General features: G+C 39.0%; 1 protein-coding gene across 8 annotated transcripts in view; it reads right to left on the reverse strand.

Annotated features, from left to right (window-relative positions):
• Positions 1-6,077: 6,077 nt before the first annotated feature.
• PLS1 (plastin 1) overlaps positions 6,078-14,432 on the reverse strand; it is a 140,880-nt gene continuing 132,525 nt past the window's right edge. For 5 of the 8 annotated variants that reach the window (XM_058433625.1, XM_058433624.1, XM_058433626.1 and 2 more), the window contains 2 exons: positions 8,125-8,249; positions 6,097-7,878 (listed from right to left, as the gene is read on the reverse strand). In XM_058433625.1, coding sequence (XP_058289608.1) covers positions 7,743-7,878; positions 8,125-8,249 — 261 coding nt within the window. In that variant the 3' untranslated portion in view covers positions 6,097-7,742. Of the gene's footprint in view, positions 7,879-8,124; positions 8,250-14,432 lie in introns of all 8 variants that reach the window. The other 3 variants (XM_032143880.2, XM_058433629.1, XR_009211681.1) reach the window with 2 other exon arrangements.

Raw genomic sequence — 14,432 nt, forward strand, 5'->3', positions numbered from 1 at the left:
TGTCTATTTGTGCTCTTTCAGACTTTTTGATGTAGGCATTTAGGGCTATGAGCTTTCCTCTTGGCAACACCTTTGCTGTATCCCAGAGATTTTGATAGGTCATGTCACTATTGTTGTTCAGTTTGAAAAATTTTTAAATTTCCATCTTGATTTCATTTTTGACCCAGTTGTCATTCAGGAGCAGGTTATTTAATTTCCATGTATGTGCATGGTTTTGAAGGTTCCTTTTGGAGTTGATTTTCAGTTTTATTCCACTGTGGTCTGAGAGAGTGCTTGATATAATTTTAATTTTCTTAAATTTATTGAGATTTGTTTTGTGGCCTATCATGTGGTCTATCTTGGAGAAAGTTCCACGTGCTGATGAATAGAATGTATATTCTGCAGTTGTTTGGTAGAATGTTATGTAAACATGTGTTAAGTCCATTTGTTCCAGGGTATAGTTTAAATCCATTGTTTCTTTGTCGACTTTCTGTCTTGATGACCTGTCTAGTGCTGTGAGTGGACTATTGAAATCCCCCACTATTATTGTGTTGCTGTCTATCTCATTTCTTAGGTCTGGTAGTAATTGTCTTATAAACTTGGGAGTTCCAGTGTTAAGTGTATATATATTTAGGATTGTGATATTTTCCTATTGGACAAGGCCTTTTGTCATTATGTAATGTCCCTCTTTGTCTTTTTTAACTGTGGTTACTTTAAAGTTTGTTTTGTCTGATATAAAAGTAGCTATTCCTGCTTGCTTTTGGTGTCCATTTGCATGGAATGTCTTTTTCCACCCCTTTACCTTAAGTTTATGTGAATCCTTATGTGTTAGGTGGGTCTCTTGAAGGCAGCAAATAGTTTGTTGGTGAATTCTTATCCATTCTGCAATTCTGCATCTTTTAAGTGGAGCATTTAGACTATTTACATTCAGTGTTAGTATTGAGATATGAGGTGCTATTCCATTCATTGTGCTATTTGTTGCCTGTATACTTTGGGTTGTTTTTTTTTTTAATTGTATTTTTGTTGTATAGGTCCTGTGAGATTGATGCTTTAAAGAGGATCTGTTTTGATGTGCTTCCAGGATTTTTTTCAAGATTTAGAGCTCCTTTTAGCAGTTCTTGTAGTGCTGGCTTGGTAGTGGTGAATTCTCTCAGCATTTGTCTGAAAAAAACTGTATCTTTCCTTCATTTATGTAGCTTAGTTTCGCCAGATACAAAATTCTTGGGTGATAATTGTTTTGTTTAAGGAGACTGAAGATAGGGCCCCAGTCCCTTCTAGCTTGTAGGGTTTCTTCTGAAAAATCTGCTGTTAATCTGATAGATTTTCCTTTATAGGTTACCTGATGCTTTTGCCTCACAGCTCTTAAGATTCTTTCCTTCATTTTAACTTTTGATAACCTGGTGACAATGTGCCTAGGCGATGATCTTTTTGCGATGAGTTTCCCAGGTGTTCTTTGAGCTTCTTGTATTTGGATGTCTAGGTCTTTAGTAAGGCTGGGGAAGTTTTCCTCAATTATTCCCCCAAATATGTTTTCCAAACTTTTAGATTTCTCTTCTTCTTCTACAAGCATGCCAATTATTCTTAGGTTTGGTTGTTTAACATAATCCCAGACTTCTTGGAGCCTTTGTTCATTTTTTCCTTATTCTTTTTTCTTTGTATTTGTTGGATTGGATTAATTTGAAAACCTTGTCTTTGAGCTCTGAAGTTCTTTCTTCTGCTTGTTCGATTCTATTGCTGAGACTTTCCAGAGCATTTTGCATTTCTCTAAGTGCATCCATTTTTTCTTGAAGTTTCGATGCTTTTTTATTTATGCTATCTATTTCACTGAAGTTTTCTCCCCTCATTTTTTTTTGTTTTTTTTTTTGTTGTTGTTGTTGTTTTTTTTTTAGTAGAGACGGGGTTTTGCCATGTTGCTCAGGCTGGCCTTGAACTCCTGGCCTCAAGTGATCCACCCACCTTGGCCTCCCAAAGTGCTAGGATTACAGGTATGAGCCACCCTGCCTGGCCTCTCCATATTTCCTCTATCATTTTTTTTATTTCTTTAAATTGGGCTTCACCTGTCTCTGGTGCCTCTTTGATTAGCTTAATAACTGACCTGAATTCTTTTTCAGGTAAATCAGGGATTTCATCTTGGTTTGGATCCATTGCTGGTGAGCTAGTGTGACTTTTTTGGGGGGTGTTAAAGAGCCTTGTTTTGTCATATTACCAGAATTGTTTTTCTGGTTCCTTCTCATTTGGGTAGTCTATGTCTGATGGAAGGTCTGGGGCTCAAGGCTGCTGTTCAGATTCATTTGTCCCATGAGGTGTTCCTTTGATGTAGTACTCTCCCCCTTTTCCTAGGGATGTGGCTTCCTGAGAGCCAAGCTGTAGTGACTGTTTTCTCTCTTCTGGATCTAGCCACCCAGCAAGTCTATCAGGCTCTGGGCTGGTACTGGGGGTTGTCTGCACTGAGTCCTATGATGTGAACCATACGTAGGTCTCTCGAGGCTGTGTGTGTGTTTGTGTGTGTGTGTGTGTGTGTGTGTGTATTTATTTTTTTGAGACGGAGTCTTCCTCTGTCACCAGGCTGGAGTGCAGTGGCGTGATCTTGGCTCACTGCAACGTCTGCCTCCCGGGTTCAAGTGATTCTCCTGCCTCAGCCTCCCGAGTAGCTGGGACTACAGGCGTGCACCACCACGCCCAGCTAATTTTTGTATTTTTAATAGAGACAGGGTTTCACTACATTGGCCAGGATGATCTCAATCTCTTGACCTCATGATCTGCTCGCCTTGGCCTCCCAAAGTGCTGGGATTACAGGTGTGAGCCACTGTGCCTGGCCTTTTTTTCTTTTTTTGAGATGGAGTCTCATACCGTCATTCTGGCTGGAGTGCAATGGCGCGATCTCGGCTCACTGCAACCTCTGCCTCCTGGGGTCAAGCAATTCTTCTGCCTCAGCCTCCCGAGTAGCTAGGATTAGAGGTGCCCGCCACCATGCCCAGCTAACTTTTTGTATTTTTAGTAGAGACAGGGTTTCACCATGTTAATTGGGCTGGTCTTGAACTCCTGACCTCGTGATCTGCCCACCTCAGCCTCCCAAAGTGCTGGGTTAGAGGCATGAGCCACCACGCCTGGCCGAGTCTGTATATTTTTTAACAACCAGTTTGTGATCTGAAATTGGCATAAGATTCCTATTGTCACACATGTATTTGCAATCAATTCAAAGGTATGGACATGTAACTATTGGATAAGTGTCGTCACGTTTATGAATCTGATTTTAAAAGAGAGATCTGTTATTTGGGCAAGAGTTGAATGAAGCTCCGTAAGTGCTCCTTCCCTCCTCTCTTTCTCCCAGAGGGTCTTGCTGTTTGGCCCAGGCTGGAGTGCGGTGGCACGATCATAGCTCATTGCAGCCTCAACCTTCTGGGCTCCAGCAATCCTCCCACCTCAATTTCCTGAGTAGCTGGAACCAGAAGCGCATGCCACCACACCCGGCCAACTTTTTAAAGTTTTTTTGTAGACAAGAGGTCACACTATGTTGTCCAGGCTGGCCTTGAACTTCTGGGTTCAAGTGCCACCGCCCACCTTGGCCTCCCAAAGTGCTGGAATTACAGGCATGAGTCATCGTACCCTGCCAAATAATTTATTTTTAACCAAACTTTTAAAGTATTATAACCATTATAGAGTTGCTGTTGTCTTCTGCTTTTAAAAGGTAATGGAGGAGAAACTGGAAATTTCACCTCTTGAATAATTCCTGTTGCTTCCCATAATTATATAGAAAAATCTAAATTGTGCCTTTAAAGTTTTAGGTTTTTAAGAGAATACATAAATTTACTTCAGAGTATCTTATATTTGGGGGAAATACTCCCTATCCTGTTCAGGCTGGTATGTTCCATCCCTGTCTCAGCCAACACTTTAACTGCTGAAATTTCCTAAATACAACTTTCTTATAATTCAAAGGCTTTGTTAGATCTTTTCTAAGAGGCCTTAGCAGACCGTCTTTCCAAACATTTTCATGTATTTACTTCAAAACAGTTGATAATCTATTGAGTTTGTTTTCTGTCTTATCCCTAGTAGATGGTAAATCTTCCTCATTTTGTAATGTTTAATACAGTTCCAAGTTTATTTGGTGGAATGTCAAGATTGTTCCTTGTAAATTTGTGGCCAGTGGCCAGTGGCACATATTTGTATTTATGAGTGTGTGCTTACACTCTCCATAGTGCAGCACAATTTTTAGTTAGTAGCAGAAAAACACTAACCCTGATGTACCCAAAACTTCGTGTTTGAGGGAAAAAAATTTAGATGGCTCAGAACTATGTCGCACATTTGATATAGCAGGAGAGCAAGCGAGATAGAGCACGATGTAGATACAGCTTCACTTTAATCCGAGGCATTTGCAAGTTGCTGAACTTAGGTGATTCTTTATCCAGAGGACTCCCATAGGAGCTGGATTAATTTCTAAGACTGGGGAATCCCAACCTACTTTGGTAGATAATCCTAGGAGGCCTTTCAAACTGCTGGGGGTCGGGGGGCTGTTCCTACTTCAAACTAAGCCAGTGTTGCAACTGCACCCTGTTCTTCAGAAGTCTTTTTGGATCATCTCAGCTGCAGAAATCCTCTCTTACCTCTCTGATACACTTTTTGTTTTTAAGAGACAGCATCTTGCTGCATCACCCAGGCTGGAGTGCAATGGTGCAATCATAGCTCATCATAGTGTCGAAATCCCAGGCTCAAACAATCCTCCCACCTCAGCCTCCCGAGTAGCTAGGACTACAGGTGCACACCACCACACCCATCTAATTAAAAAAAAAAATTGAGGACTGGGTCCAGTGGTTCATGCCTGTAATCCCAGCACCTTGGGAGGCCGAGGCGGGCAGACTGCTTGAGGTCAGGAGTTCGAGACCAGCCTGGCCAACATGGTGAAACCCTGTCTGTACTAAAAACACACAAAAAAATTAGCCAGGCGTGGTGACACACATCTGTAATGCCAGCTACTCAGGAGGCTGAGGCATGAGAATCACTTGAACCCGGCAGGGAGAGGTTGCAGTGAGCCGAGATCATGCCACTGCACTCCAGCCTGGGCAACAGAGAGAGACTCCGTCTCAATAAATAAAATTTTGTAGCAAGAGTCTATGTTGCCCAGGTTGGTCTCAAACTCCTGGCCTCAAGCAATCCTCCCACCTTGGCCTCCTAAAGTGCTGAGATTATAGGAATGAGCTACTGTGCCTGGCCTGATACACTCTTTATCCAGCATAAATTTGGGTATTTTAACATAATCTATGCAGCCTATCAGTTTTTTCTACACAGGTGATCCAGAGACCAGTGGTAGAGTTATGATGAACGATAGCATCCAAGATTCAGAGGCAGCATATTACTTCAAGCAGCTTACCCAAACCACATACACAAAACAGCAGTCATGACTCCAGTCAGAGAAGAAAAAAAAAATCCAGATTTAGATCTAGTCCTACAATGCCCTAGACCCCATCTCCATCTCCAGACTCTGCCTCTCCCTCAGTACTCTCAGGTCACGTTCACCTGTTTGTCTTCTAGGATGCCTACAGGACTGCCTGCTTCAGGTTCTTTACATTTGTTCTCTCTGCTGAACACTTATAGCACAAATATCCTTAGAGAGACCTTCCCTGACCACCCACATACAAATAATCTCCACTCCATTTCCCAAGTCAGTCTCTATCACATTACCTTATTTCTTCTACTGCATTATCACTATCTAAAATTCCTATTTATGAATCGTCTGTCTACTAGGATATGATACATGGATGTGATACATGAGGTCAAGAGACTTCATCTGTATTTTTTTCAGATGAATCCCCAGTGTCTAGCTAGCATAGTATCTGGATCATAATAAATGATAAATTTGTGAATGGATTGATTCACCTGAATTATTTCAGCACAAACTAAATTGTAGTAATCACACAGTTGGTTTTTAATAATTCTTCATATTTAAGAACAAAAGAACTACCCTCATCTTCAAAGAAATCAAATACAATTTTTTTTGTTTTACTAACTCATTTAGGAATTGTTTTCTTTTCTGGAAATAAGCTTATGCTAGACTAATTTTCAAGGCTGAATATTTTTCTTCAAATGAAATAAATACAAACACATTTCTATATACACAGCATTTTTATTAAATATACTCTGTGAGAAAAAGAACACCCTAAAGTGCCAGATTTCATGTAAATCCAATAACTTAGTAAATACAATGGTGAAAAAAAATCAGAGGGAAACATAATTTAAATAATCTTATAAAAGAGCAAGAACATATCTTAATCTTCATATAAGAAAACAATCATCAAAATATAAAAGGGAAAGAAATCTCTTTTGTAGAAGAATATATTTCAAAATTCCACCTGTTGATCATTTCATTTAAAAAATTCTATTCTAAACACATGGGCAGTCTCACTCTTACCTATATATATATATTTAAATCGATAGTAGAAGGGGAATTTAGACTACTCATTCACACTGAGATAAAGTGACATTTTTCTTGCACAACAGTATTGCTCACTAGCACTAACAGTGGAAGATGGAGGAAGTAGATTTCTGGATTCAATTGTTAGCAGCAGAAATGGACTAATGCTAAAAATTTAGAAAAAAAATAGGTCCAAGCTGTAGCGATTTCCAAGTAATACAAACATTAACCAAACATTGCCAATTTGTAACGGGCTGTGAAAAAACATATGAAAATACTCTACACTGAATACTAGCTTTATTTTACTTTCTATTAAAGATATTCAGTGGGCATATTCTAAATTATATAGGGCTTCTATAGAGACCTAAACTAGCAAGTATAATATGAAGCTAACAGGATAGTGTCAGCATATCTTAGGATGTTCTAGCCAGTGTTTGACTACAAGTATTTGGAAGGGGTCAAATAACTATATGCACATTCAAAATGAATACTTATAAAAAGAAATCTTAATGTATCAGATATCCACAGACTGAAAAGTGTTACACATGTTGTGGGGGGAAAATACTGATGGTTGGCTGAATGACCAATTAAACATACCACTTAGGAAAAGCTGGGTGATTCAGGTGCAAAAAAAATATGTATGCACACATCTCTCTCTAATAACATCCTACCAACATATATATGTTGCATGACATAATTAAAGCTGTATTACCAAACTAGGATATGTAAAGTATCAATGTAGTTAAATTTTAAGTAAAAAGCTGCTGCTACTTAAACAAGAGAGTGAACTTTGGGGTTTATTCAAGAATTAGTTCTCATATATAAAAAAGTTTGATATTAATAAACAATTCTGGTCACCATAAGGTTTTAGACAGTATAGAAACTTACAGAAAAGTGTTTTTGGACCACTTTAAATAGTTGGAGGAAGCAAATAAAAGGATTAAACTGAATTATGAGTATGAATGCATTTATGATCAAAATTAACACACACAAAAAATCAAACCACATTTCACAGCAGAACCTGCAAAAACGTTTGTATTCATCTCTTTTGAACCATAAAAAAGAATGAATTAGTCTTGTCTAATACGACTTTTAAGCAACAAAAATAATTTAATCATGAAGTATCAGCTTGATTATGAATATATTCTATTATCTGTATCAATTGGTAAATTAACTGTGTTATCCAAAAAGGCTGACCAGCTCTAACTAGTATGAACAGGATATTGAATTCATTAATGAATATATAACTATTTTGAGCATACAAATAATCTCTGGTTTTACACCCACTACATTTCAGAATCCTGTAAACTGTGAGGCATACAATATGTTTAATGTGGCAGAAAATCATATGAAATGATTATTTTATTCTGTTCAGTCCTTTTCCCATTAAGCATGCAAACACCGTCATAACCATCTTTGGTTTCACTTCTACGAGGTCATCAGGTAATGCATATATCCGGGCACCGATCTTTCGAGCAACTGAAATGGCGTATCTTGACAAGACAAGAAAAATATCTTGGTGTTATCCACTGTGTTTTCACTTAACATATTTTAACAAAAGAGTGAAATATTTTGACAAGATTAGTTTTATGAAAAGGTTAAGTTTGTGAGTCTTAAATCTAGGACTCACATGTAAGTTATATTTAAAAATATGAATTTTAAGGGCATAGTAACTTTTCCTATAAGGATTTTAGAGAATTAAAGGGCCATGTATTCTAATATAAACCATAAAGGCTTACTTAGCATTGTTCAGCTTGTCCTCATCAGATAAGTTTTCTCTCCTGATCATTTCTTGACGAACTGCATTTGGTGCAATGGCATCTATTAAATCTAGGACAGGTAAACTTGTGCTTATAGATTTATCCTAGAAAATAAAGCATAGATGAACATTCATAAACATCTGACCTTTAATTTTCATTATTTTCAGACTCTTCTGATGATATAACTGAAGGCAATCTATAAATTTTTTGTACTTAACGTTCAGCTTTTCTGCAACCAGCACACATAAATAAACCCTTTAAAATATACTTTTCCTTAAATCTTTTTTTTTTTTTTTTTTTTTTTTGAGACGGAGTCTCGCTCTGTCGCCCAGGCTGGAGTGCAGTGGCGCGATCTTGGCTCACTGCAAGCTCCGCCTCCCGGGTTCACGCCATTCTCCTGCCTCAGCCTCTCCAAGTAGCTGGGACTACAGGCGCCCGCCACCACGCCTGGCTAATTTTTTGTATTTTTAGTAGAGACAGGGTTTCACCGTGGTCTCGATCTCCTGACCTCGTGATCCGCCCGCCTCGGCCTCCCAAAGTGCTGGGATTACAAGCGTGAGCCACCGCGCCCGGCCTCCTTAAATCTTTATATAAATTATAGTATAGAGTTGTCACCATATCTGAATAAGGTTTGTGGACATAATAGCTCCTAAGTATGCTAACTATAGTATCCATTCTGTAAAAAATACACAACTTTTGAAAGGGAGTAGATGAATTTTTAATTAACAATTTTATAAATTCTACTCACATATTTCTTAGACCATGAATCCCAAAGCCTTCCCTTAATATTTTTCAGAAAGAAAAATGAAATAGTGAAAGGGAACTAACATTTATGAAGACATTATCTTGTTGTTTTACATGTTTTAGTTTATTTAATCCACCTTTTAAACCCTAGCATCTTGATAGTAAAGGAATTCTTTTTTTTAAAAAAAGATGAAGAGGCCGGGCGCGGTGGCTCATGCCTGTAATCTCAGCACTTTGGGTGGCCGAGACGGGCGGATCACGAGGTCAGGAGATCGAGACCATCTTGGCTAACATGGTGAAACCCCTTTTCTACTAAAAATACAAAAAATTAGCTTGGTGTGTTGGCGGGCGCCTGTAGTCCCAGCTACTCGGGAGGCTAAGGCAGGAGAATGGCGTGAACCCAGGAGGCGGAGCTTGCAGTGAGCTGAGATCGTGCCACTGCACTCCAACTTGGGGGAGACAGCGAGACTCCGTCTCAAAAAAAAAAAAAAAAAAAAGATGAAGAATATGAAGTTAAGATAGCTCAAATGACTTGTTTACACAACCAGTAAATACAGAACTGGTATTTGAACCCATGACAGTCTGACTCTAAAATGCCCAAGTCTCTCCATTTTTAAGTTACCACCAAGGCAAGCTAAAAATGGACAACTAAGTTATAGTGAATAGTGTACTACAGATGAAATCAGACATCCTGGTCTGAACTGATTTTTACCACTTTTTTTTTTTTTTTTTTGAGACGGAGTCTCGCTCTGTCGCCCAGGCTAGAGTGCAGTGGCGCAATCTCGGCTCACTGCAAGCTCCGCCTCCCGGGTTCACGCCATTCTCCTGCCTCAGCCTCTCCGAGTAGCTGGGACTGCAGGCGCCCGCCACCACGCCCGGCTATTTTTTTGTATTTTTAGTAGAGACGGGGTTTCACCGTGGTCTCGATCTCCTGACCTCGTGATCCGCCCGCCTCGGCCTCCCAAAGTGCTGGGATTACAAGCGTGAGCCACCGCGCCCGGCCTTGATTTTTACCACTTACCAGTACTTGAACAAATTATTTGTTCTCTCTCTCAGCTTGAATAGTGGCTACCACTGCTTGCCTACCCAGAATCTACACACACTTTACTTCTTTCATACAAATAGAACCCATATTTTTGCTCTATATCCATACCTCCTTCACACAGACATAAGCTTCAAGGAAAGCTGACACTCACAGTTCCAGGAGTGAACCTAAATTAATCTAGGTCAAGCATTCTCAATAGGGGTAGGGAGATAACCTTTTTTATGTATAAAGCATACAGTGCATAAACAGGTATACAGTGCATCTCTGCATTAAAATTTCATGGGAGAGACAAAAAGGGAAAAAAATGTCTAAAAATATTCCTTAGAGGATAATTTTCTTTTAAGATTTCAAAACACTGGTCCAAGCCAAATAGAGGAATGCTATTCTATTACCACAGTAATTTAATTTGGGCCTATGTTATGGAAAGCCAGCAACCCCTCCTCCTGGATGTGAATGAGAGGATGAAACCTCTGCCACAAGCAGCAACTATCCTATGACCAAAAGGAAAACCACCTTTAGGATGAAGCTGGCACATTAGATGGCAAAGCAGAGATGGGGGAAAAAAAAAATGAGTCCTGAATGACATTCTTCAATTATTGGCTCAACCAATCCAGAAGTCTACCCTACCTCTGGATTACTGTTACTGTAGTCAATACCTTTCCTTTTCATTTAAACCACTTGAAATTGGGTTTCGAAGCCAGAGCACCCTTTCCTAATCTCTAAAGTAGAATGTCATAGGATTCTTAGGAATACTGAGGTGGTATAGGTGAAAGCATCTAGTATAGGCTCTAGCCAAATGTCAGTTCTTAATCAATATCTAATAAAACAATTTGAAGCCATGTTAGTTAAGAAGAGTAACAGCTTATTTGAGCCACAATCTATGAGCCACTTCATTTATTATTATTATTATTATTTTTGACACAGAGTCTTGCTCTGTTGCCCAGGCTGGAGTGCAGTGGCGCCATCTTGGCTCACTGCAAGCTCTGCCTCCCAGGTTCATGCCATTCTCCTGCCTCAGCCTCCTGAGTAGCTAGGACTACAGGCGCCGGCCACCACGCCCGGCTGATATTTTTGTATTTTTAGTAGAGATGGGGTTTCACTGTGTTAGCCAGGATGGTTGCGATCTCCTGACCTCGTGATCCACCCGCCTCGGCCTCCCAAAGTGCTGGGATTACAGGCGTGAGCCACTGCGCCTGGCCTCATTTATTAATTTTAGAAAAATTTATATTCTTATTAGGAATGTTCATTTTATGATACAGATCTTTGGGCAGGGGTAAGAGATAGAGGGTAAAAATAATTAGGTCCTTTAAGTCTATCTGATGCTGGTAATCTGGATCTGCTTTTCGTATCTTTTCTGTTTCTGAGAAATCAGTCTGCAGACCACCTACATGAAAATCATGTGGGGTACTCGTTAAAAGTGCAAATCTAGCCCCACTCAAACTAATGTCAGGTTATCTATGAATGAGGCTGGGAATCTACATTTTTAATAAGCTTTCTAGATGACTCTAAATGTGTACTGTATTATGCTTTCTAAAAACAATATTTCATTCTAGAATAAATTTTTATGGGCTTACTTTCATATATTTATGATTATTTTTAAAAGACAAGTGACTTATTTAATTGTGCTATAATTTGATTCCTTATTTACATATTTGTGTTATTTTAAATATTTCATTTAGATTTAGGAAACAAGTATTTTTCCCACCCATTTTCTTATGAGTTACCTTGGGTAAAGCTTCTACGGAGTTGAATGAAAAATTTAAGTTTCTAAAGACTGTATCAGATCTCTTATCTTCTTGTTTCCAAGAAAATAGCCCCGTCTTCCAAATCCTCTGATTTGTACATTATCAGTAAAAGACACTTTTGCAAAGGGAAAGGGGTTATAGTGAAAACTCTTAGGTTAGTATATAAATACATTTCCATTATTTTTCCTTTTATTTCCTTAAGTTAATCATAAAGAAATGACTTCTGCAAAAAGAATTTCAATATCTTAATCTAGACTTACCTACAGCTTGATTTTCAAGATAATGATTTTTCCCTCTATTTGATACATATTAGAACATTTCATTCCACTGCTGTTTCTGTCATTTTAAAAAATAAAAGTGGAAAGGCCGGGCGCGGTGGCTCATGCCTGTAATCCCAACACTTTGGGAGGTCAGGAGGTCAGGAGATTGAGACCATCCTGGCTAACACGGTGAAACCCCATCTCTACTAAAAATACAAAAAATTAGTTGGGCGTGATGGCGGGCGCCTGTAGTCCCAGCTACTCAGGAGGCAGAGACAGGAAAATCACTTGACCCCGGGAGGCGGAGGTTGGAGTGAGCTGAGATCACGCCACTGCACTCCAGCCTCGGCGACAGAGCAAGACTCAGTCTCAAATAAATAAATAAATAAATAAATAAATAAATAAATCTGGAAAAACAGTGATGTGGACACCAGACTTCCCTAAGAGGCTCAGCAGAGTCCCCTGCCCTGCCACATATGATGCCCTTTATATATTAGCAATGCCAACAGTGTGGTAAGCCCCATTTATTGAGCCCTTAATATGTGCTAGGTACTGTTAAGCTCTTTACATTTTGTTAACTTATGTAGTCTAACAACAATCTTAGTAGAGAGGGATTATTAATTTCCCCATTTTAGATATAGGGAAACTGAAGAATAGAGAAATTAATAACTTGCCCATGGTCACACAGATACTAAATGCTGAGCCAGAAGTAAGTTCTGTTTTATTCATCAGTAGATGTAGCCCTGCTGTTAGTTTAAACTGCTAAGGTTTCTGTAAAACAGATGCCCTTCTCATGTGGTCCCACACTCCCTGCTTAGCTGATTAATATAGTATTGCTGACACCCCATACTGTGATTCTTGTTTTCTTATTTGCCACCTTCCCTGAATAGTGAGCTCTTTGAGGGCACTATGTAGCCACAGTGACTAGCAAGGCACCTGACACAGGGCAAGCTTTGAATATTTATGGAATAAATGAGCAGTATGCTACACAGCTAATCAGTAGCTCAGCCAAAAGTCAACCCAGGGCCATACAACTCCAAAGCTTGGCTTTCAACTTGTGTGTAGATAGACCTGGATATGAAACCCAACTGTTCTGCTTAAAAGTTGTATGACAGTAGACAGTTATTTAACTTCTCTAATGCTCACCTTTTTGCTCAGAATTAAACAATGTGTAAAGTGCTTAACACAGTGATACGAAGGACTCAATAAATGGTAATTATGATTATTATTTGCTGATATACCACCTTCTCTATCTTCTTAGCAAGAGAAATTTATTTTGTGGCTAAAAAGGGTAAATTTGTCTTTTCTGAAATCCCTATAGTGCTACCTTGATTATAATTAAAATTTTTCTGCTAGTACCACTTATTATAGCCTTCAAACATAATGCCTTCTGTAGTTGGAAAAATACCTCCCTCACCTCAACTATGTTTTAGCATTCACTGCCTCATTTCTTAACCATTTGCACTCTCTTTAAAGATTTTATCATTAAGCATATGCAAAATGCCAAGCACTTTTGCAATGTTTCTGCCACCTCAGTTCTAAGTAGAGCCAAACTCTCAGGTCGCTGTTCTCTAGGGTTGCTCTCCCTTAAGAGGTTTATGCACTCCCATTTCTCAACCCTTTTATTCAACTGATCACCAAGTCTGTCTTTCCAGTTTTAATATCTCCTTTCACCACCCCCATTTTCCTAAAATTACCTCAAATTCAAGCTTAAAACTGAACTCATCACCTTTTCCAGGAATGACATCCTCATTTCTATTAGTGTTATCTGTTTTCCAGTTACCCATGCCCAAAACATGAAGAATTTTGGTTCCTCCCTCGCCTCTTCTTCCCAAATCAGGAAGCCAAATCCTAGCTCTTCTTTTGCAATAACTTATAGCTTTCTAATCTTACCATTTCCATTCCCAGCCCCAACCCCCACCCCCTATTACATTACACCTTGAGTACTGCCTTGGATTCTTCTGCACTGTCCTTGCAGTTACACTATTCTCCCTCCCCATCCTGTTCACTACATTCAGATTGGTATTCCTAAAATAACTGCCTTTCTTATTACCCCCTTTACTCAATATCCTTTATTTAGGCCAAATCCTCCACAATCTTGACCCAATTTATGTCTTGCGCAACATCCCTTAGGAACCATCCTATTTCTCCTAACTTTCTGAGACATGCCTTTATTCAAGATGGACCCTTCTAAGTTTGTTATCCCCCTTTCTCTCCACTAATTCAAATCCTCCTGCCATCTATGATGTTCAAATCCAGCTGTCTTTATCGGCTCTTCACTGACCATTCAATTGGAAATGATCGGACTTTTCATCCATAATATTAGTTGCATTACTTGGATTTTACCATTTATAGTATTGTTACCCTCTCAGTTATACAGTCTTTGTCTTTAAAATAAATGGTGAACACTCTGAGGGCCAAATTAATTTCCTATACTTTATACCTTTTTCTTTACTTAGAAAAGTTACTTAATAGGAGCTCCAAAAATATTAA

This window comes from Hylobates moloch, unplaced genomic scaffold (genome assembly GCF_009828535.3).
Source record: "Hylobates moloch isolate HMO894 unplaced genomic scaffold, HMol_V3 SCAFFOLD_22, whole genome shotgun sequence".
Classification (NCBI taxonomy): domain Eukaryota; kingdom Metazoa; phylum Chordata; class Mammalia; order Primates; family Hylobatidae; genus Hylobates; species Hylobates moloch.